The 25,813-nt window shown below is 41.9% G+C and overlaps 1 protein-coding gene across 3 annotated transcripts in view; it reads left to right on the forward strand.

Annotated features, from left to right (window-relative positions):
- Positions 1-25,813, forward strand: part of ephb2b (eph receptor B2b) — a 123,678-nt gene that overhangs the window by 79,349 nt on the left and 18,516 nt on the right. For all 3 annotated transcript variants that reach the window (XM_020595174.1, XM_020595335.1, XM_020595259.1), the window contains exons 4-5: positions 8,869-9,024; positions 11,417-11,752. In XM_020595174.1, coding sequence (XP_020450830.1) covers positions 8,869-9,024; positions 11,417-11,752 — 492 coding nt within the window. The remainder of the gene's footprint in view (positions 1-8,868; positions 9,025-11,416; positions 11,753-25,813) is intronic.

A 25,813-nucleotide genomic window follows, 5' to 3' on the forward strand; every position in this document is an offset into this window, starting at 1 on the left:
CTACATGGGCATAGCTAGCTGGCCTATTCTCCATGGTGTGGAGCCGCGCTTCTAAGTCTGTGAGCTTCGCCTCCAATGCTGCTAGCATCTGACATTTATTACAAGTACCATTATCGCTAAAGGAGGCAGAGGAATAACTGAACATGCGACACTCCGAGCAAGACAAAGGAGGAGAGGAAGAGGGGGAAGCCATTGCTCTCGATTAAGCTACTAGCTTAGCTAGCTTCTAAACTAGCCGACCTAAAGTAGCAAGTTAAATTTGGTAGTTAGCAAGAACTTCTGCAAAACAAGTGCTTTAAGTGGTGCAAGCGTATGTTGTCACTCAAAAATTCAGATGAACCTAGAAAATAGTGAGTTTAATTCCTAAACAATCTGGAAGCAAGCACAACGCAGTGCAAATACAGAAAACAGGAAACGAGTACGGTTTGCCGCAGGAAACGGCAGTCCGTCAAAGGATAACCAGCTACCAGTCAAAATTCATAAAGAGTTTGGCCACATTAATCTGTGTCTAGCAGAGCCCATCCTGTTAACAGTTCTCACCCTAAAAAATGTATTGATCTTAGTTTAAAGTGGCATAAATTATGAGTGTTGTGGAATCTACATGTGTGAGCAGCTGTCCACAGGAGGACAAGGGAGTGTCCCATCACTATAAAGTCTTGCCATAGGTGCGTGCGTCCAAGATGCTGTGCTATTCAATGTATCCTGTGGGGCAGCAGGTGATATGTTCCCATGAGTGTGAGGGTGGGTGCAGGCTTCCTGCATTCTTTTGTTTGCCTCTACAATGACAGCTTAACACCGTGACATCCGATCACTCCGAAGTCGCCTCATTTCCTACCTGTATGAAATTTGAAACAGTATACAGGCACTGCTGTGCATGAAAAGACAGGTGTATTTTTGTCTTCCCTCTTCCCACCATCAGGAACACTAACAGCACAAACACAATAACGAATGCTGGGTGTCACATGACAGTGAAAGTTCAGTGTCTCTACTTTCAGTTTTTATGAACTGTTGAGGCCTGGAGCTAAGAAACAAGAAGCTAGGGTGGTTGTGTAAAATTTAAAAACGCAAGACAGTTAAAATGCAGCTATGATATGATACGATTTAATAGAAACCAACTGAGAGCGATTAGTTCTTAATCATTGTACAAAAGTATTGAGCTGAATTAATCTGAATTATATTTTGTATCCACTGAATATCACACATCTGCTAAATGCCACTGTTATGCAATAAACTACAAGATTTGACTGAAATAATTACCCCTTCTGAGCACATGGACTCAATTAGTGGCCAGATTATGCAGGACCACACCATAATTTCAAATTATGAGCCTCTATCTGCATTCACTGACATTTTCCAGCTCCGGTAATGATCTGTCATTACAAATAATGGAACACAAGGCAGTAGTTCCAATGTGATGTGGATCCTGAAGCCATCTTAAATGGAGATTAATGCTGACAAAGGGGCCGGCCTCCTGCCACACCCCGGCCATCTGCAGCCCAGTGTACCAAACGGGTCCACCTGCAATCTGATTGGACCCCCGCATCCTCTGGAGAGCAAGCTGTCAAGTGATCCTCTTGCATGAAATGGCCTTATGTGGTAACTCAGATGCCTGTAATTTTACCATTTGATATTTGTGCCTCTTTTTTTCCCCGTGTTGAGAAAAGTGGGAAAAGAAGGAAAAACAGGAGCACAATGAAAATTCCAGACCTTATTACTGTCTTGCATGCATGGCTCCAGTGATCCTCCCCTTTCATCTCCTTCCTCCTCTATTGACAGATGGTAGTTATCAGACAGTATGGAAATTCTGTGGTTAAGATAGTTTTCACTGAACTTTTTTTCCTTTAGTATTTATGGCCTGATGATCACCACGACAGCATTGTGGTCTTGAACACAGGGCCACTCTTCCAGTGTTGTTTGAACCAAGAAACTAATGTGTGCCACATGGTAATAATCTCCCAGAAGGCTGAGTGTTTTGAGAACAGAGGTGCTGTGCTGTATGTATATGCACCAAGTATAGCTGAAGATATTAACTGATTAATTTTAAAGTGTCAAGAAGTTTCCAGATCCTCTGAATCTTTTTGGTTTTGTTTGGGTATGCTGTTTTGTATTTTTAATTTGGGGGGTTTTGAACTGCTGGTTGTGAGCTTTGCACAACTATAACAGCCACCCTGTCACTATTTTTGATATCTTTATATACCAAATATTAATAGAGAAATGTAAAAAAAATTGTCAGATTATTTGAAAATTCAAAAATTGTTAGTTCCATACATGCATGTGTCCACCATTTATATTGTCGTGAATAATAATAGAATGGTTCAGTGAAAATGTTTGCACAAATTGAATATGTGTTAAGAGGATGTTAAAATATTAGGTCGGTTACTAGGAAATTATTAATTTACACCAGTTGCTACACTACAAATACTAGTTCCCTCACAGAGTATCTTTATTTACTGGACCCTGTGATGGCGAACCTTATATATGAGCCACATATATGAGGTTAAGGCCCTACATTGAAGCTGAAATTGCCCTCTGGGCAGTGGCCAGTTGGGGTTTATTAGCAGCGTTCCTCTTTATGGTCTTTGCTTATTTATGTGTTGAAATATGAAAAAGATGGAATTTAATCAGCTCTGGTTGCGTGCATGTGACGTGTGGGGAGAAGAGTGTTTTTACGTTTCCCATGAGTGTGTACAGTGCATGCCGTGTGTGTGTGTGTGTGTGTGTGTGTGTTTTAAGCCTAAACCCTCCCCAGGAGTCTAAGCCCCCAGCTCATTTCCCAGGTGTCCCATATTTCCAGCTAATCTGCTGCTCATTTTGGCTCCTAATCTGTCTCAGAGGACCCTGCTGGGAAAGGAGGTGATTGGGGATGTGAGCCCTGTGGCAACTGCAGAGGAGATGCAGCTTAGAGCAAAATGCTGAGGGACACAAAGGGGAAAGTCACTTCCCAATCATCCCCCTGTCCTCTTGTACCCCGTGGCAGACAAATCCCTTACCTTACATGCACACGCAATCCTGCAATGTCATGAGTTTGCATGATTGCATGTATGTAAGATACTTGGATCAGCCAAGGTTTGTTTGAGGTGTTAAGACACTTAAACAGATCACATAGTTCATAGAAAATCTGACATCTGAGTCACTCAGATCTGAAGTGAAGTATTTTTCCAAACTTTGAAGCGTGGGATTTATAATTAAAATGAACAGAGTTAAAAGTGGCGACTGATTATGAAAATGACTAGTTGGAATGTTTCTTCTTCCATTGGATAAGCCCATAATAGTCTGTCCTTTCTTCAGTTATTTTTAGTGGTTTTCTAATGCAGTGCTGCTGATCTGATTGCACGGAGATGAACACGTCTTGGTTATGAATGCTGAACATTAGACTGGAGGTTCTCAGAAAATAACCCATGTACAGTAAATGATCCTGCGCTCACGGAGTTTGATCCTAGCCTGATTCACACCTTGTAGGTCATCGGTGGTCACCCTCACTGGCACTGGCCTGACTTAGTGTGAGGAGCCACGCAGAGCCTCAGATCTGTTAATTGCATGAGACATGGAAACCCAGAGGGAGAAATGAATATCCCATTTGTGTGCTGGTGTGTGTGGGGTGAAGCGAATGCCAGTTGTCTAATAGCTTTCACACACGGCTGATTGAATTAGATGGCGAGGAGTAGTGCGTTCCTAATTGAATTGCAGAGACCCTGTGTTGCAAACAGCGTTCCCCATGGAAGTCCTGGGGCGGGGTGGGGGTGACTTGTCCTCACTTTCAGGACCAGGCAGACAATTCACGGTTGCTCTTCTCTGGTTGATCTTTGGCCATGATGTTGTTTCACAAAACCTGGTGGTCTGTAGCTGTGGTTGTAGGATGGGAGGGGTACAGAGAACGTTAAAGGGTAACAGGTTGTCTTAGTCTAGCTTCTCCTCTGAGGAACACTGGTCTGTCTTGTGAAAGAAACACCTCTCTTTGTGAAAGCCTCCGATCTGTCCCGGCGCTGATTGATATAAACTGTTCTCACAGACAGCGCCAAAGCAAGCAGAGGCCTAGACTTGTATGTGGTTTACTATTGTGGCCTCTTTGGTCACAGTGGAATACAGGGAAATACCCAGCATCCGTGTGCACACACAGTCCCTCTGCTACTGGCCATTTTCACTGCTTTCAGCACATTTTCCTGCTGTGCTCACAAAACCTAGCACCTCTGATTTTCTTTTTTAACCCCTCCAGTCTTTTCTCTTTCACATCCTGAACACTACACACACACACACACACACACACACACACACACACACATTGTCTGTCTTTGTCTCTTCTTTAATGGTGTGTTCATTAAATAAAGCAGGTTTGGGGGAGGGTGGACTAGATCCTGAAAAGGGGGAATGGGGGAAACAGAGAAGAGGGGGCCGGAGGGTTGTGTTGTTGTTGCTGTGATGCCCCAGACTACCGGACAAAGAGTCTTTCTGTCGGCTGTTGGAGATGAGAGATGGTGTGTGGAAAAAAACCGGAGGGGTGTTGGGGTTTCTTTTCTTCAATAGGTGTGGCCTTCGGCTGGATTATCAGCCACCTGATTCTCTGGTCCTAGTCAGTGTTCAGCACTGGCCAGGTGGACTTAATGGAAATGCTTTTTAGCCTCTCTTTATGAGCTTTGTGTTTGTGTATGTAACTGCTGATTTAGTCAGAGTGGTCACATCCACAGTTTCCAGTATGGCTGCTCACTGTTGAAAACAACACGTCTTTCTTTCTGTTTGTGTCTCTCTTCTCTGTTTTTAGGGTGTTTCTTTTCGCATTCACACACATTCACTCACAGACACACAGGGTTTGTGGGATTCAGATGATTTTAGCAGGAGATCTTGTCTTTAATGTGCCATAAACTTCATTTGGCTATAATATTCAGGAAACCTTTAAAACAACCAGTAAACGAACTGCTGTAAAAAACGACTAGTACCCTTGACAGTCACTTCCCTCTCACAGTCCTGTTTTTATCAGTGAGCCTAGCAAAAACCCCAAATTAAAGTCTTTATGTCACTATATGTTATTGAAAGTCATAAACAAAGACACAAGCAGCTGAGGGTTTGGAATATATGTACATAAGGGAGGTATTATTCAGACTGCAGTTTTAAGACACTATTAGATAAAAGTAATGCAATACATGGTCTTTAAACTATCAGGCAGCATTGAAAACAAAACAAGTTTCTCTTTTGGCAGAAGTTTTCTCTTGTTTTTCAAATAAATGAACATGCTGTGTCTCTGGAACCAGTTTGAGGTATTCTGGACCTCTTGATATGGCTTCCACTAAATTAAGTCTGAAGTGTTTATAAATTCCCTTTTCCGTGTGGCTTTTGTTCTTGACTTATTGCCACGTTTCATTGTTTGTCCCAGAATCCAGAACCCACATTCACAGTCCCCAGAGATTAGATAGCAAGCGTGGCATGCTTGATGCTATTAATGATATTAATAGTGGTGTGTGTGTGTGTGTGTGTGTGTGTGTGTGTGTTTTAAATATAGGAAGCAGAAACAACAGAGGGGTTGTTGTCAATGAATATTCTTAGATTAATTAACTCTTCTTGCCAGAAGGATATTTGAAGTTAGAGGAAACATCCATAAAAACAGCCCTTAGCTCTTGCAAGTTGAGTGAGGCTGCCAGGTTGGTGATCAAACAGCTCAGCAGCAGCAATCTGGGCAGGCAGGGAGGTAGGGAATTAAAGCTCTGATCTGTTTTTTAATCACTGCTCACCACATCTCCGCTTCTCTACATCTGACACCAGGAAACTTCGCAACTCTTACAATCTGTCATCTAGGTTCAAAGTGGAAAATGCCCAAATATTTCCATAAATAATGACCGTGACAGAGCAGAGAGGCATGCCAGAGCATGTAATATTGCATCCTCTTGAACTGGATAGGATGGCGTTCACAGGTTTCATGGGTTGTTTTAACTTTCTCAGGTAGCAGATGAGCAAGCTTGGTAACAGAATCCTCTTTGTGATGATTTAGAGATATATTTATAAAGATAGAAATCTGAATAGAGAACTGTATCTATGGACGTTTGGTTCTCTGCGGCGCTGGCATTTCCTACCACAGAATATTTTAAAGTAGAACCACTGTGGTAGCAGGGGGCATGATCCAGCTTTATATGTGCTGATCAATTATAACTGTGTTTTTCCTCATGCTCATTTTAGATTTTTGAATGTTATATACTTGTTGCAACACATACATTCACTGTGGATACATTAACACGCTGAATTCCTTAGTTGAAAAAGTTTCACACAGCCGTTCCCCACCTCTCCCTTCTCTTCTTTGTTTCCTGCTTTACACTGCTCCCCTTCCCTGTCACTACCTCTGTGTTGTTTCCTTTGGTGTTGGTCCTCAGAGCGCCGCACTCCCGTAGACCTCACTGCGCCGTTGAGGTTCAGTCTCAATTCCCAACATAGCAGTTGCCTAGGCCTCATTCACACACCCTGTTGACTGACAGTGTGAATGTCTAGGCCTCATGTTTCGCTCTCTGCCCAAAGCCTTTTCCCCCCATCAATCATGGAAGAAGAAAAACATGTCAAAGCTAAGATTCAGTGAGAAGATCGTTAAGATTACCTCAGATGCATTTTGGAATAACTTTTGTTGCGAATAATATTTGTGCTTTGTAACTTACTGACACATGTTTATGGTTAGCATAAACATTCGCTAATATCATCACTCATGTCTCTTGTGCTGAAATCAGAGATGTTTGGCCTTTTTGAAACTTATTGTATTTGTGAATCTGTTTCTTGTAAAGGTGATACAGCTGCACTAACAAGTATCAGTAAAACAACACAAATTACATAGTTACATCAATGCTTATTTATTTGAAAAGTACATTTTACAGTACTGTTACAGCCTATTGCTTTTTGGTGGGCGGATTCAGAGGTTGATGGTTCTAAATAATATACTTAAAACGGATAAAAGATCATTCATCCCTGGCCTATAAGGTCTCTGAGTACAGTGATGTTCCTGTCTAATATAAACACTGGGATTGGACTCCAACTAATTCTGCCTCATGAGCTGACCTCCTTCAAATGAGAGTTGCAGCTGCAGATGTTTCCATATTCCAGATGCTACAGTTGAGCGGTAATTGCTCAAACAGCCCCAGAATGAAATAATGGCTGTATTGTTATTACTTTACCACGTAGAAAGCTGCAGTCATGTCATAGAAGATTTTAGAAACCTATCAGAAATGATGACACCACTGTTTCTGTAATGAGAGACAGATTGTTTTAAATATTACAGGCAGAAGAAATCAGCCATGACAGTGGATTTCTAAAAAAAAAAACCAGCTGACCACATTTAACTTCCACATTTAAGATACATAAACTGATGGAAAAGCTTGTTTTTTGCTTTCTTTCATCAGACTCAATACATTATTAGTTCTTTTTACACTGTTACTAAGAGAAACAGCAGCCCAGACTACCCTGAGGGGTTTTAGCTCGATATATGCAATGAGTCCCGTGTGAATTTTTTTTTTTTTTTTTTGTGTTACTGTACTTCCAACACCTCTGTATCTACACTGCTGTATTTTCTCCTTTATCGGTGGGGCAGGCGGTAGCTCGATTACCTGAAGCAAAACCGTAGCAGATTTGGCCCAAGATAGAAAAAAGCTCTTGATACGGTTCAGGTGCAGATGCCGGATAAAGGGTTGTTGTTTTTTTAGCAGTGAAGGTTTTGGCGGTTTGTGACTCAGGAGAGGATTCACAGACAGCTAAGTTAGCTTGTTTGTAGCTGCAGTGACTGACGTTTTTGGCAACACAAAAAGATTCACCCACACACAGGCAGATTTTAATGATAGCTACGGCCTTTGTGCTCACCATTGTCTTTATTATGAATGTAACATTGCTCTAAGGTTTCCAGAGAGAGGCTCTTAATAAAAGCAGAGCACTTCTGAGGCAACTCAAGCATATTAAATAATTAAAAGCAAAAGTACAATACAGTGTTGTCACATTTTACAGAGAGCTGACTCACATGCAAGCTTTCACTGCTATGTGTTTACATGTTGGATGATGCTCATACATATTGTTTTTGGGTTGTTTGGAATTCTGGTTTCTCAGTGGCTTCTCTGGTTATCACATAGTGTACATACTCAAATGCACGTGCTTTCCATCAGTTGAATCACAATCGGTTAAAATAAGGAAGTGGCAACAATCAGACAGATGTGATTCCAAGGATACTAAAACAGACAATTTTGCCTGTGGTTAACATTGTCCCTTGTAAAGATGAAATGAAACTGAACACAAAGTTAAGCTTTATTTCTGTTCTGTTTTGATTTTTATAAATATCTAATAAGTATTTTTGAGTTTTAGATCTTAAAGGTATAGTTGGTGTTCCTGCAAAAACCAGAAAAACTCCCTAGCTTTAGCTATCAACACAGCGCAGTAACACGACTCGTGGGTCGTGTAATGAGCGCAAGTAGGAAGTTGCAGCAGGTTGACAGGCAGGTAGGCCATCCAGTGGTTCTGCTTGGACCGGGTAAAATTACTGCTCAGGCTTTTTTCAGTCATGCTGCTGCCACAGATGATGGATTTTGTTCTTTATGTTGTCAGTACATTTAATCTGTTCATTGCCATTGGGATGAAAAGACAGTTTCAGAAAGTGCTTCTGAAATGAACCACCAACTAAAAACAAACATTTTAAAGACTTTAAAAATTCACTTTGTGCTCTCTCAAGTGGAAATGTTTGATAAAGCAATTAATCAAAAAACAATCATTAGTTAAAAGCATAGTTCCTTTACGTTGTGCCTGAGGCTTAATTATCCGTCATTATACAAGCAACATTTTTGCCACAAAGAAATTAATTAATATTCACGGGGCTTTTGGGAAAAACATGGTTGTAATTTTTTTTTTATCTTCTCCTGTTTTCAGCTTGTCCATCAGGGTTTTTCAAACCGACTCAAGGAGATGAGGCCTGTTTGCAGTGTCCCATCAACAGTCGTACCACCAGTGAAGGCGCCATTAACTGCATTTGCCGCAACGGATACTATCGCACAGACTCGGATCCCCTCCGGATGCCATGCACAAGTATGTATAGTGCTAATGTTGTTATACGTTTGTAACTGTCACTCCACCCAGACACATATAGTACACAAACATGAATACGTGCTCACAAAGTCTTTAAATTCAAATATGAACTCGGCGCTTTTCACACCCTGAGGCAGAAGAACCACGGGATCAAAGGACAGTCATAGTCTGTGTAATTCCAAACAGAGAGAGCCTGTCAGAGCTGTCCCTCACATGATCATGACACTGACATGCCCACAGCGTGGCTGTCCACAGATCCGACCCAGCACACAAGGCTTGGCCGCCCTTCCTCAACATCACACAGTCCGTATTCCAGGCCAGACCAGAGGTTACTGGGCCAGAGCACGTAGCTTTGTGAAGGCGCAGGCACGGAGAATGAGCCGAGACGAGACTCTCTCTTGTCATGCCAATGAAGCTGTTTGAATTTGAATTTGAATTTGAGGCTGACACCGAGGTTGAGAGAGAGAGGGGAAGAGACAGAAGGATAAACCAAAGTAAAAGTGAGCGAGGGTGGGGTGAAGTGTGAGGGAAAGAAATGATGAAGGAGCGGGAATGTGTATGTGAGAAAGACAGTGAATCAGTGCATAGAGTGTGGGCTGACTAAAACAAAACGGGGTGAGTGAGGGGGAAAAAAGCCCCTTTCAACGTTTTGGTAGTGTTTTTTCCTCACTCTCCCTCTCTGCCTGTTGAAAGGCTGAGAGCAGGGAAAAGATGTGATGGTCTCCAACAAAGGAGATTTGCATAAGCCTGGCTGTGGGAGTCGAGCAGCTGTTGTGAATGAGAAAGCAGCAGCGTCACGTCACCCGTATTAAGCACAGCAGGGCCCGACCTGATTAAAGCAAGGGAATGGGTCCATCGGAGCAGCCCACCAGCAAATGGGGGAGATATTAGTCCTCCTCCCTAGGAAGGAGATGCCAAGGAGGAGTTATGTTTCCATGTTCGAGAGACACCAAGAAGGGCACTCCAGTGGGCTTTCTTCCAAAACTAGAGATCTGTTAATTGCTGCCAATTAAAAGGAGTTTAAATAAGAAGTGATCGATTCAGATTTAGGATGCTGAGGGCAGAGTGGAATTGTTTATCTCATTAGTCCACGAGGCTACGTCTTCCATAATTAGGCGCTCATGGCTGTAAAACATAAACAGTTCTCATTGTTTGTTTGTTTGTTTGGCCTGTCATTCAACGTGTAGCACCATGTGGAAAGTTTCCACCACATAATGCCTCGCTGCTAAGAATGTTTCAGTAGGAGGAACAGCAGGTTTCTCTCCGCTCTATATGCTCCATGAGAAGACTGTCAACAATAGATGTTAAGAAAACACTTGACAAAGCGAACACCAGCAGGAAATTTAGAGAATGTAAATGGGCATCCCGAGGGAAGAGCCATCGTCAGCTTGGCATACAGTCAGCTCAGACCTCAAAGAGGATGTAGGATCTCAGTGAGCTTGTGGATTTTCTCTCCTTCTGTGTAGGCTTACACCATAAACTACCGTCACAGAATTAGAACAGTTGTATGGTTTGTAGCTGAGGCAAAAGTGCAGTGTCAATGAAGCTCATACAAGTGACAACCATGTTTTAATCGCTCGTAATCTCTTTCCTGACTATACCTTATATACAGTATTGTATGTAAGAGATTTGTCATTCATCTTTTTAGCAAAAAAAAGCCAAGGGTAAACTTCAAATTACATTTATATAATCCATTTTTGGGCCAATTAACAATGGACCATGTGACCATGTTCCCCTCAGCTCTCTGGATCATTATAGCATCTTTCTGCTCAGTGTTTTGGTTTTAAAGGCCCCAGCACTACTGTTTTACTCTCACCACTTTCATCAGCCTTGTTCCTGGGAGCAGCGGGGACCGAAAAAGCGCTGATAAACCCGCTGTGTGCTTCCTGCCAAGCAGCAAGCAGATGACAGACAAATGAGCTAAAGAGCAAGATCCCCCAGGAGTTAGTAGAAACCAAAAACAAATCTAAAAGGGCAGTGAATATGAGACTAGTGTGTGCCAGGTGGTCAGAAAATCTGTCAATAAAGCTTAAAGACATGGTAAGATATTTAAATGCGCGTTAGTGACAAAACAATACGGTGACGTTCACTGTATTGTTTTGTCTAGTGATAGAAATACACCAGTAACTTAATAATTTTTTATAAAGATAGCCTAACAGAACACATTCGATAATCTGGTTCTTCTTTACATAATCAAACCACTGCTAGAAAAAGGGGAAAAAAGCTAGTCATAACATTATCACTGAATTTTTAATTGTATCGAGATTGGATCTATTTGTACACACCGTATCGTGCATTGAATTGTACCAAGAAAAAGTCGCATCATCCCATCCCTAGTTTCTACTGGTTTAATCATTTAAATATTAACTACAGAAACCCTTCTGTGTTGCAGCTGTCCCTTCAGCTCCGCAGAACGTTATTTCCAGTGTGAATGAAACATCTGTGATGCTGGAGTGGACTCCTCCTCGGGATTCAGGGGGCCGCGAGGACGTTGTCTTCAACATCATCTGCAAGAGCTGCGGCGGGGGCCGGGGTGGCTGCACCCGCTGCGGGGACAATGTTCAGTTTTTGCCCCGTCAGCTGGGCCTGACAGAACCCCGGGTCTACATTAGTGACCTGTTGGCCCACACACAGTACACGTTTGAGGTGCAGGCTGTCAACGGGGTGTCTGATCAGAGCCCCTACTCCCCTCAGTACGCCTCAGTCAACATTACCACTAACCAGGCTGGTAAGTGGGCCCATCTGTCTTTTTCCACACTTAATATCCCCCGTGTGAATTCCTCTTGTCTTCTCTTCATCTTTTTACTATGTCTATTTCTGTGCTGCTCCTTTGTTGCTTGTGCCCTGTACAGTACCTCTTCATCACACTCATTGCTCTACAAGCACATAATGCACAGTGCACAGACCACCACTAAGTCAGTTTCTTTCCCATCCTGTATGGTGATGTATGCAGATTAAGGGCTCTAAAATGGGAAAGAGAGTGCTGCTGCTGATGTGACAGACAGAATGTGATGGCCTGCTGGTCTTTACAGTGTGACCTCATCACCATGTTTTTCAGACAGTAGAGCTGAGAGCAGGTTAGCTAGCAGCTGCTCCACTTCATCTACTTTTCAGTGATTACTCATCCACCCACTTGGTTGTAATGTTAAAACATAATCATTTAAAACATAATATGTCCATGTAGTATACCTTGTAAACTAAAATGCTACTTCAGTGATTAGCATAAGGCCAGTATTGCAAACTTAATGAAAAACAGGTTAAAGCTGCATTAACCACAAATTCAGATAAATCAAGTAAAAAGTTGTCTATACGTGTCGTCTCCCTGCTGTACGATAGTTCCTCGAACAGTACTACTCTATCAGTATTACTGAGGAAAAAACAAAAAGACCTGTAGCGCTGCAGTGCCGCCAAAAACCACCAGCTTTATGGACTAGATTCCATACGCGTTAGATCTGGAGGAGTTCATTTTTACTGCTGAGCTTCCTGACTGCCGAGTCTGTCTCCAGCTGTAGTAACCATATATGACGTTGTTTCATGATCAGGGCAGGTGGGGCAGAGGAGCAGAGGGAGAAGAGGAGGGGGGATACTGCTTGAGGTCGTTTTGACTCTCACTCATTCTCTAACGGTCGAAAGTTAGAGGGCAAAAGCTAGTTAGAGCTGCTTTAATCTTTAGGATCTTCTGTAAATATACCTCAAAATCTCTTTGTCTCTCTTCCTCACTCTGTACTGAAGTGTTATATGCTTTCCACTATGTGATTGCAGTTTAAGTCAGCTGCATCACTGATTATTTCACTAAGGCAGCGGCATTGATTTGCTATTTAATTGTCTCTCTGAAACACATCATTTGGCATACCAATCTTTGCTCCCCTAGTGATGAGCAGACAGACTGGGCTTTATCTTTGCACTGGGTTTGTATCCCATTGACAACACACTTAAGCGCTTGTCATCTCTCATCATCCGTCCCCCTGTACTGCGGACTGCCTTCTGTGATTGAGCTACCTATTGCACTGTGTTACTGTGCTTTTATTGCAGCGGATATATTGGGTTTTGTTTAACTACACTACACCCTCACTCTCTCATTACTTTCCTCTGGCATGTCTAGATGCTGTCATGGAAGCAGTGAAATAGGAAGGATATATAAGTTGGATGAACACAATTAAGTGGACATTTCTTCACTTAAATTGATGCACTGTAGTACACTTCAGTGTTTACAGAAATCTATAATAATGTGTAAAGGTTTCATGAAGCACTTTGTTACATTGCAGAAAATCTAAGCCCAATAGAGGCCTTCATTCAAACAGCGACCTCTTTTTATTGTCTGTTTTCATTTGAGTCACTGGTGTGGCGGGTTAATGAGGGTCTGTGAGTGCAGTTAAGCTTTGTAATGAGGCCCCTACCCCATGCTTTCTCACTGGACCAAAATAAGTCTGCCACCCCAACCCTGGATTCCTCTGCTTCCCCTGCTGAGGTCTCCTGGCGGAAACTGGGGGGCTCTGCGCCCTCTTCACTGAAGTGCCCGTCACTTTGGATTAGGCAGCGAGAGCTCCCATCAGAGGGAGCTGTGAAAAGAACTCAACTCTTGTTTGCCCCCACTCCACCACCCCGCTTCCCCCCCTCACCCTGAAAAACCAGTCTCACTCCTGGGACAGGGGGTTGCAGTTTTGCGGTGATTCACTACAGGGCTAGGGTCACAGGGACCAGGAGCCCATAATTGCATCTGGTTTGTGAGGCTTGGAGGTTACATAAACATCACGTCACCTCTTATTACCTCAGGCAGCTCTGTACCTCCCTCTTACACTGAGAATGAGGGTGCAAGATGGAGAAAAACAAAAACCAGAGAGTCGAATTTTTTTTGCCTACATACTGTATATGTGTGTTAATCGGCCCTTTAATGAGCTTCCATTGGCCCAGAGGCTGGAGCATTCCATTAAAGCATTAAATAAATAAGTAAACGTGAGTTGCATGAAAGTGTATTTTGCTTCTTATGTAGAAGGCTGCACCCTCTGCTCTGACCTGTAGATGTGAAGGGCAGGTAAGAAGAGGAGTGTGAGCAAAACTTCTCAGTCTCCATACCCAATCAAGCACCCACCACACTCTATTACCCACAGGGCCTACCCTCCTACTCTGTGGCGACCGTTCCTCTGTGATAAAGGACGTGATTGCCCTGTAAAGTGCGTCACTTGATTACACACTGTAAACACCAAAGGATATGCTATGCTGAATGGCATTCGAACCCATGTTATAAGTATACGACTAATTCCCTAAAACCTGTATTGTGTAGAATGTGCATAAACCATGAAAGGCTCCTCTAAGCCTCTTTTATAGTAATGAGTAACAAGTAAGCCGTCTATTACTAATGTTCTTTGCGTGATGGTGAATGAGCGAAATGAGGAGTTATCAATCTGACGCTTTCTGCCAGGGACTGTGGATGAAAACCAGAGGGTCTAAGTGTTACAGTGATTTAACTGGGTCTGACAGTTGAGAAGGTGGTGATGAGACCGGTATCACCTACAGCAGGCATATAGTAACACCAATATTGAGTTAAATGAAAACGACTTGTCTGAAAATATTCCTGAGCAAAGGTAGATGATAGGAATCTTTCATTATGCTATTTGCAGTATTAACACAGTAGTGCAAATGAAGTCAAAATCACCATAATGGCATTTCCATCCATCCATCCATTATGAGCCTACCCTAGCTGTCATTGGGCGAGAGGCAGAGCCATAATGGCATTTATTCTAGAACATTTTTTTTTGTTGACCTGTCCAGGGTGTAGGATAGGCAGTATAGATGTTGGATGGATGGAGATGTATGTGCTTAACAACACATACCAAGGACCAAAGCCAATAGTGGACACACAGACGAGCTTTGTCTGTTTACTCCAAGCCTGACGTTGTTATTCCTCTGAGCCACTGAGTTCCATTGTTGTCCAAAAAACACATACAGTAAATCAGCCACACTGTTGGTCCTTCATTACTGTGAACATGGGTACTGTAGTTTATTTTAGGTCAATACATAATACACATACATCATCCTGCCTCTAAATATTCATTAGAGCACAAAATGTAAATTATTCTACCAGAGAAAATAGTCCCCAACAAATACATTTGTTTTTCCATCACCCACAGAGCCCACATAGCGAGCCATAGGGATGTTTTTTGTAGGGCAACACACTGGTTCCTGGTTCCCTCAACAAAAAAGCCAATTGGAGTTTTTCCATAGGCTTCTGGATTATTGCGGAAAGCAAGTTCTGTGACAAACAAAGGTTTATGACAATTACATGATTTGTTCACCAAGATAATCTTCACGAGTGAACATCGCTTTTGTGATTTTTGAAGCCTAAATACATCCTGTAGTGCCACTTTTCGTCTTTATCTCTGGCACAAAACCCCACTGTGATGCATTAGTAAATATGAACAGACACCATATCACCGTTTAGCGCCAAGAAAATGAACCACGCAACCTTAATATCCCCCTAAACTGGCTGAATATTTACTGCTTAACTGGATAGTGAAAATAGGGTGACTCTCACTATGAGATGCGCTCAAAGTAGAAGCATCAGTGTTCACATTGTCTCAGAAAACACACTTACTATTTCAGACACTGTTATTTTTCCGCCCACTTTCTCCCCATCCCCTTACCTTAGTTGCCCTACATTCATTATTGTACGAAGTGAAAATTGCTGCTGAAACCTCATTCCCACCATGAAGTGCAATCAAATGTGTCTGACAGCACAGAGGCACTGTGTGATTTTGTCCTAATAGACTTCACAGTACTACATCCTACCGTTTTGTTGTCACACAGTCTGAGAGGAATGGCTGGAGAGACAGGACTAAGAGACGCACAAAACCACACAGTAAAAATATATATATATATATCCAGAGTTGGATTTCAGGTCAGTATCCCTAAGCCTAAGCTTTCTATAATATTTAAATGGCATGGTTTAGGAAGGCTTGGATGGAAATTGTAGCCATTGGCACATGTCATTCATGTGTGTATGAAGCCAGCAGAGTCTTTTATGTCTTACAACTAGCTAATATACAGATGAGACTGTTGCTTTAAATTATGAAGACACAAACCGCTATCTAGTAATGTGATTGCCCGTTATTTGTTAGCCTGCTATAGAGCTGCTTTATCATCAATTTCAATGCCTAGAAGAGAGATTATCTCCCACTTATTACCATGCTGTGAGAAAATTCCGCACAGCACAACAGATGCAGTAAATTAGATCCTGTGTATGTACCATATTGCATTCTATAGTTGCTGGGAGTATTAGACTGCAGAGAGCATATTTGTTTAGGCATTTCATTAACTAAAGGTGAAGCGTGCGTGCTGCTAATGTTATTGGCTGAATTGGTTTCTTATCAAGTGCCTGATAGTGAAGGTGAACCGCCTTACTCAGAGGCTGGGGGGTGTAGTCAGGTGCAGCCTATTCACATGGTCTAAGGAAAATTCCTGACTTAATTATTGTCCAAATTGTCCAGGTCTGCTGTATCCAGGCTACCAAAGACTTTGCTGCTCCACTGGGCCGTGGTGTGAAAAGCACTGGTGCTGAGCCAGTTGGAAATGCCAGAATGTGTCAATACACCAGCCAGCCAAATGTGCCTACTACACTGTTGACTTTAGGACAGTGCCACCAATTAAAAAGTACAGATTCAGTGATACATTAATGACAATCACATGGCTTTCAGGTTGATGCCGTCATTTTAATCTGTGTGCCTTTAACAGAACTAGCTAGTTCTGGCACAAAAGCAGTCTAACTAGTATACATCCAGTGGTGAAAGAACTGCTCTGATGCTTTACTTAAGTAAAAGTAACAATACCACAGTGTAAAAATACTCAAAGGCATGCATTCAAAATGTTACTTGAATAAAAATACTAAAGTAATGATGCATTATGTACCGTACATCACTTTATTGTTGTATGCTGTGTAGCTGGAACACATGTTAATCTGCTGTTTTGAATTTAATGACGATAATTTACAGTGTTTTACTGTTGGGAATCTCGTGCACTTACTTTCCACCTCTGTATACGTCTTTTTGTAGGTGTAGTTCTGGTAAATAACAGACCAAGGGATCAAATTAAAATTAATACATTTGTCACACCTTTACGTGAAGTCGGTATTAAAGATGATTATTGCAAAAAAGAGATTTTACCAACAATTAATTCAAGCCATTATATTATCACCAAATTCTGCTCCGAACACACAAGATCCATAGAAGCTAGCAGGTTGAAAGATGTAGAAGTTGAGAGACAGAGAGTCAGACAGGAACCTCCAGGATACATGACGTGCAGTGTGACAGTGACAGAAGGTGTTGAGAAGGGCACATATGGTGGGTGCCAGTGTAGGGCAGCCAGGCAGACAGACAGGCTTCCTCAGCGTGCACCTGGACCTCAGCACTGAAAGAGCCTTGTGAGAAGCCTGCTCTGGTCATCAGCCAGCCGCTCATACACAGCATTTGTACTACTGTTGATACCGCTCACCCTGCTTACAAAGGGTGATTCAGACGAGCAGTATCACAGAGTGAGATTAGTTCAGCAGTAAAGTGTGGTGAGAAGCCTGCAGGGCTGAACTGAGGTTCATCAGATAAATTTAAATAACCAACTGTATGCATGCAATATGAACTTAATTATGACTTCCCAGAAGAGCATTAGCGCATGGATTGTCCAAATGTGTTAACTAATTGATCTTCTTCATAAATCATTCAACAGCCGTGTGATTCTGTTTTTTCGGGGTATGAATCTCCTTCTCCAGGATGTGATGCGCTGGCTTAAGCCGGAGCAGGGAAGAGAGCAGCACAGGATGTGCATGGCCTGCATTATAAATCTAGGTTACAAGGCCACACAATCTTTTGGCCCAGTGGGCTGTAAAAAGGATGATAATGTGAATCTGCAATTAATTATTGCTGAGTGCATTGGCTATATATTGAAAAGCCTGAATAATTGACCATGCTTTAATGCAGTAATTTATTTACTCTTTCCACCCACAAGCATGATTATAGTGATAATTTATAAAAGATAATGAATAAAGGTGATGAAGCAAAAAGGGGTCATGACCCAGTCAGTACTGTGTTTTTATAGGTATTAATTAATATATAAACTTTATGGAGTTAACGTCACCAATTAAGCAAATGGATCTGTGACAAACTCAGTGGCACTCCCCTTTGCGCCTCTTGGCTCTCTTCTCTCTCTCTGTTTCTTCCTCTACCTTTCTGTTTACCAGACACTCTTCCTGTGGTGACATGTAGATGACGTTTTCCATTTAAGGCAGCTGCAAAAGAAAGTTGTCACTGTTTTTAACCCAGTGTGCTGCTTCCCCCTGATGCTGCTCAGATGTCACTAATACCTCTCATTTTTAATCAGATGGCTCATACTGATCATGCTATCTGTGTCTACCATCATCCTCTCAAAGGTTTATGGGGTCAGGACCTGTATAAGCATAGATGATTTTGTTTTATTGTTCTTGATATTGTGTTTAACCCACTGCAGCCACCTCCATGACCATGTTTTTTAAAGCTAAAAGTCTTTGCTGTATGTTTAATAAATCAAATTGGAGTAGATGTGCAACATTTCCACATGTAAAAATGTTACCCCATCCAGATGAAGTGCAAATTTTGAATGAATGCTAGTTTCCATCCATTACCATTATGCGAATTGTTGAGGTTTGTGGCAGCAAAGTTGTGGGACCGGCTGACTCTCAGATATAAATTTTTGTTGAACATGATTCAGCATGGATCAGGACATTGCTCGGAGTTCCACATTTCTCAGGAAACCGAGCACCCATCATACATGAACTGTGTTTCACACAGTTTTTATGTAGGAGCACATGTTCTTGTTCATTTTCTGCCAAGGCTGTTGTCATGTTTATATGGATAAAGTCATGTTAGTCCAAAAACCACCTTTTTGAAAGCCCCATTCTGTTTATGTCAGCATTCTACTTTTTCTGCACTATCAATGAACCTATTAATTCAATAAAACAAAATATTTTTGCGTGCAGAGGAAAACAAGGCTGCAGCCCACACTTGCCTGTTCAACACTGTTATATTGACATGAGTTCTGTGGTTTGTGGAGTTCTTCTCTTCACAGCTGCCAGTTTGGAAGTTGTTTAAATGCAGAAAAGTAGCCTGCTGATTAGACAGAGTCCAATTCCCCCCCCCCCGTGGTGGACAACTCAAACACTGGATCTGTCAGGCCCAAATCAGCCCAGAAAGACTAGAGGACCACAGATATTTTTTAAAATTGATCCGTATTGTTACACTCCATCTATCTTTTTAGCACCCAAAATACAAAATACTGTATCATACTTTGTCAGGGGTAGAATGATAAAGTTCTGGATGTATTCTCATTGTTGTGCTTCAAGATCACCCACCAGGCTTCAGAATGTCAAATCAACATCATTTAAATCAATTTATGAACAATTATATAATTAACTGTAAATTGCAACAATGAAGCACACAAACTTCTCAAAGTTCATTTAAAGCGTAAAGAGGGATATTTGCTAAGGTTTTGCAGAATATTTTCTGGCGCTATACAATGAAATTGCGTGTGTTAATATTCCCTAAAGAGTCACAGTGGGTAAACAAGAAATGTGGCACCACAGGAATTTCCATATTTGGTCTCATGCAACATGCATGAGGTGTTCTCGTTCAAGGATGCAAAGATCAGGGAGGAGCAAATGGAAACTTCTACAAATACCCTCAATGCCTGACTTTCCACCGCTGCGACAGAGGGAACTGTGGCTGAAATTTAACATCAGGAGAAAGCAGGTGTAAAATATTCAGGCCTGCTCTCAGTGTGGCAGCTGTTCGCCATCTGAGTCCTTGTTGGAGTTAAGAACACGTTTCAGGAGGGAGAGGGTGTTTGTAAATCGCATTGCTTGCCAGGAAAACGTGAGGGGCTTTTATGGGCTTTTAGGTGAAACCATGTTTCAATTACTGAACAAAGTGAAAGATAATTTGACTGGCGGGAAACGACGCGACTGCAGTTCCGAAATATGTTTGTTGATTTCTTAAACCATATTAAATTCTGGTCGCTGTTGACTTAGACTTTCTTCTACACTTCCTCTCAGTCCACACGTCTGCAACAGCCTTCAGGCAGCAGATCCGAAGGAGAGCTGTTTTCAAATTAACGCAGCTGCGGCTGTGCTCATTTACTGTACATCACCACTGTTGGTAAATATACCACTAAATTTCAAAAACTGCATTGCCACAGTATTTTCTGCACCTGAGGGTAACTTGTGACAGGTTTAGTAAATATCCCCCAAAGAGGCTTAAACAGTCAAAAGCTAGGGATTATGGTCAGCCCCACCTGCCAGGAGAAAAAAGAGCCCATACTGTTTTGATTGTGTACGACTGCAGAAACATTGTCTCTCATTTGCTCTGCAGCACTGTCTTCACACATCTGGCTTGTATGTCCTCTGTCTGCACTTCTGCAGGGTTGGCTTAGATTTAAACTCTAATCTCGTCAAGCATCAGAGAACCTTTCAAGCCCCTGAAGTGCCTGTTTTAGAATGACTGTATTAAAGTTCACAATCTATTCTAGTGCAGATTGTTTAAAGCTTGATGTACTGAAATCTCACGTTTGTAGTTTACGGCGCTAGAAAATCTTTATAGATGTAAAACCCACAGTCCTTTGCAGCTGCAGAAACAGGGCAGGCTGCCAGCGTGCTAAAAGTACATGCAAATGTGGGCCACTCCCTTTAAGATGTCTCGACACACCGCTCATAAATGGACAACAGTCACGAGAGTGGACCAGCAGCCTGTTTGGGAGGCTGTGTGGTAGAGGTTTGGACCCTTTGCGAGAGATTTCTCTGTGGGGAAACATTTTTTTTACAATGAAAAGAAAAGGGATTTACAAGCCCTGACCTGTTCCTGTTACCTCCCCCATCTTCACCGAATCATAGCACTGGTCTTCGCCCCAGAACGTCTAATCAAATCAGAGCCACTTTGAAATGTTAGAAAGATGCAGATAAAAGTCCTTAACCATATTCTGTCTCAGAAGCATGTGTCATGTGTCAGCAAATGCTGAAGATTTGTTTCTTCTTTCTTTGCAGCATTGTTTTTGAAAACCGAAACCGAACCAGAGCAAAAAGTATCAAATCACATTATCTCTCGCTGCCAGTAAAATAAGTCGGCTGCACGTAAAGTCCCCTCCCCAAATGGAGATCTGTCCACTGAGGGTGTACTGGGGACTCAATTCCCTTTTGCTGCCATCCATCCACAGTGGTCTCACTTCACCAGCCGTGCTTAATGAAGATGTCCATCATGTCCAAAGCAAGAATCCGGGAAGTGGTTAAAGAGAGAGTGGAAAAGCCCACCAAATGGGTGTAGTACAATTAAAGACAACTGAGACATAAATTAATTGGATAGACGAGAGCTTCTGTGTGTGTGTGTGTGTGTGTGTGTGTGTCTGCAGAAACATGCCTCATTAAATCGGAGTGGAAATATAAAAGAGTGGAAATATCCCTGTTAACCCCATCAGGCCGCCTGATGTTCAAACATAACAGTAAAACATCTATTAGAAATGTTGAGCAGAACAGAGCCTTTGTATTCTGTGTTGTTGGGCCAAGGCCAGAGCGTCATGCTAGTTTAGGCTCCAAATCACTGTCGTTCATATCAGAGCCCAGTCTGAGTCTTAATGTGGGGTCTGAAACCTAACTTTTCAACAGCAGCTGGGGCCTCCCTTCTCCTCACTATTAATTAATGCAATTTACAACTCTGAAAGTTACAGTTGGACCCTCCCAAAGGTCCAGCATAATTACTGTTGAATTTGATTGTCACTTTGATTGCATTTGAGCTATTTAGAGGCTTGGAAACGCAGTAAGTGAGATCAAAACACCTAAACACAATCTGTTCAGAACTGAAGTGGTGTTTAAAAATACTCCAACGCCATGAATCGCGTTAGCAAATTTTAACACCTTGTATTTAACAACCGTCACCATTACTGAAGCATGTCATTCTTTGGTTTGGATATTTTATCTGATTATCACAAGCGCCCCTCATGGATGAGACTCCTATGTGTGTGCTCGCACTCCCCTGTTGCATATGGGAAGTTCTTAAAATACTCCTGTTAGGGACATTTATCTTTACAATCCAGCCATCTAATATAACTGTATAAACATCCAGTCCATGTCTTTCTCATTATAACCACTTCATTAGTTCTAAGAACGTGGATAAAGCCTATAAATAAAACATCCAGAGAAGGTGGAGCTCTGCAGATATGAATCCGAGTGGACATAGTGTAATGGGTTGGAGTTTGTGAATGACTGGGAAACTTCATTTCATTACATGGGTCTTAAATGTGGTCCAGTCCATATGGTTTAAAAATAATTATCGTAACACAAAAAATGGCTTGAAGTGACTAGGACGTGTTTTAGCTGCAGGACTCTGAATGATGTTGACAAATGAAAACCAAGTATTCGCTCAACCCTTGAAATTGCAGATTAAGTTTGGGAGGAAATCTAGGAACACTTGATGATTTGGAGCACAATGGACACTTGTATATTTGGACATTAGATGTACAGAAATGGTTTAATATGTGGATCAGTACTATAAGCCTTACTGCAATGAGACGCTGCCACACCACCACATTCCACAGTCGACTGGTGGAATGTGAGCGTAGCTTGAACTGCATGTAGTGAACCCAGCTGGAATACTGTTTTCTCTACAACCAAATGTTTCAGCACTTTCTTTTTTACTCAACATTTACCTTGCACCAAAAAACAATGCCTTCCTTTAATTTAATGTCAGCGGGTTTACACCTCCGCTTATCTTGAGCTCAGCCGCGATGACTGCCACCCCGCTGTCTGGAAGTCATCCTTTAGCTGAAGAATACCACTCTGTTCTCCTGCAGCAGCTTCTCGTGTTGGCTTGTATCCATCCTCTGTACATGAATACATGAGCTGCCTTTGTTTCTCTGGCCCTCTATCAGGTTACCATGCATGACTACACCGTGTATTTAATGGAAATGCTATGCAGGAACAGGCCATGTGGCAGTCTTGAATACATGTACATCCGTAATGGGATACTCGTGAGTTCCCCTTAGAACAACTGTTTTCCTTATTAGGCTGTCGTTCTGTGACTGCAAACAAACCACCCAGTACAGTGAGATGGAAAGGATTCCCGAGAGTGATGTCCTGACTGGATACTGTATACATTATCGTACCGCCAGCTCCAGGAAAGGGCCATGATGTATGTGTGCGTCAGAATCCATCATGGTGTAAGGACTTTACGGAGATGTTTATTGTCTGGTGGCAGCATGTGAGGACATACTCATTCCCTTGGCAGTCACTGTTTATATGAGACTCATGATTTGTTACCTCAAACGGATGCTTCTGTTTGGGTCAGAGGACACGCAAAGCTGGGCTAATTAGCTGAGAAGAAATGACTAAGGTTATTAAAGGGACTGAATCATTGGCTCTGAATCACTGACACACAAAATGTTCAGTCCTGCTTTGGGACAGTATTTGCAAAGATGAGCCTTAATCCTGTACACTAATGATTTTTGCTCAGTTTTTCCATCTGGCAGTCATTGTACAATCAATATATAGTATAGGCTATAGCCTGTATAGAAATATAGTTTCAGATTTATGACTTCAAGATCTAATATGATATAACGCACCCCTAAAGTGGATCATATCATTTCCACTCCCTAACTTGAGCCCTGCAGCTGGGGGTGAGTGACAGCAGCCACACACTGACTTCAGCTGCTGTCAGTAATGTCTGTAACATCATTGGAACATGTGCAGGGTATTTTGTAATTTATCATGGCTCATGAGCTGCATTCATGTGGTAATTAGTGGGCTGATTGTTGTACGTGGATTTAAGTGTCAGTACCGGCTGGAGCGCACCTCCTAAAATATCATGCTTTTAACATGAAAGTATCTTGTTATAATGAAAAAGGTTTTTAGCACAGTTTCTCGTGGTGGCAGCAGTACGCTGGCGTAGGCAGTTCTTGTATGTACTATAAAATCTAATTCTGCAGGTGAGTTGCAGGCTTTTATTCATGTGAACTGCATGTAAATAAATAAATAAGTAAATAATGTATAAGATATAAAAACTGCACACAGCAGCCTTTGACTCTTTGATCATAGAGATGTGGAAGTTGCTACTCTTGCAGTCAGCAGATTTTCCAGAGAGAATGCGTGCCAGTGGAGAGACTTCTGTCTTTATCGCTGGGACTCAGGGGAGCCACTGTGCTGCTGGCTGAGGGCTGCTTGTGTGTGCGCTGCACAGGGCTGTAGGGGACGAGCGTGGGGCTTGGTGGCCATAAATCCTGCCCGGCACCCCTCCCTACACAACCCACCCTACCCTTTCACACATACAGAGGCTTAGACATAAAGGCTTGAAGGCCTTGCCAGGCTCCTCAGAAAGAGCTTTTAATCTTCAGCTTCTCTTAGCTTAAACTGACCCACAGCACCCTGAACTAATCTTAATGGCTTTTGAGGACTTGAGGTGATCACGCCCCCCTGACTTTTTGGTTGTGTAAAAGAGAATGTACGAGGTTTGGGGACACTGAGCTATGCAGGACTGTAGTAGGCCACCCATGTCGTAACAAGTCATTTAGTTTACTACTGAATTTTAACACTGCGTTTGCTTTAAGGTATGTGGTGTATTTATTAATGTTTTTTACATGTTCTGATGCAAAAGACTGAGTAAAACTTCACTTCTGTGACGCAAATTAAAAAAGCATTTTCAAGATATTATAACTTGTTTTAAGAAAGTGCATGACCAATATAAAGTCTACTGCCAGATATTTCACAAAAAGCTCAAGAACAAGATTTTTTTTGTTCTTCTATTTTACAAATAGTATACAGTCGACAATTTGTCAATGCCCATCATTTGTTTTTAGCTTGATCTTCCTTGTTCAGGAGAGATCGTGGTTTCTTGGCATCTCAGTATGCCTTAAAGTCAACTGGCAGAGACCTAAATGTTGATTGGTAAGGTTATTCATCAAAGTCAGCCTTTGTTTTTTCATGAAGTTGCATGTTTTCATCATCTGGTTACTGCATTTGCTGTCAGGAGCTGGTTGTGTGGTTCAGGATGCTGCAGCAAATGTTAATAATGAGCTGCCTCAGCTTACTGATGAAGTCCAGTCTCAAAGCCCAACAGGCAAATAGTCATGCCGGAGGAATGTTTACTATAAATTTGTATGTTTAATGTTCACCAGCTGTCTCTCAAATCATAGCATAGGTAACATCATTTTCAAAACAAACTCAAAATGTCCTGGGGAAATGCAAAACAATGACTGTTGTGTTGACCTACAGATACAGAGCAAGTTTCTGAATTTTTGAATGTTTATTTTTATACCCTTCTGAAAGGCACAAGAAGCCAACGTGTGCTGGAAGGGGGGGGAAATGATTTAAAATTGGAATTGGAAAAATTGTTGGCAGCAATATAAAACACATGTAATTTGTAGCATGGAAGAGCACTACTATGGTTCTTTAAATTGTCATCTATAAGGAAATGTGCATAAACTAAATATAGTAAGTTAGAATGTGGAGAACAAGGAAGCAGCACAGAAGTTTGCAACATTTCGTTCTCATGATTTGTGCTTTTTTTTATGTGTACTTTGTTCAGATTTCAAGTCATATTTTAATATGACATTACACATTTGCGACATTGGCTTTCTGGCAATTATAAAAAGATTTATTTGCAGAAGGTGGACTGTCATTAGCAGTATGACCAAGTGCAAATGAATCATATGACAATCACAGTTGATGCTAGGAAGTCCCACAAGGCGGTTTATGTGGTTTAGCCAGAGGCTTGTAATGCATGTGTAGCCATGAGAC

Source organism: Monopterus albus, unplaced genomic scaffold (assembly GCF_001952655.1).
Source record: "Monopterus albus unplaced genomic scaffold, M_albus_1.0 scaffold1.1, whole genome shotgun sequence".
In the NCBI taxonomy this organism is placed as follows: Eukaryota; Metazoa; Chordata; class Actinopteri; order Synbranchiformes; family Synbranchidae; genus Monopterus; species Monopterus albus.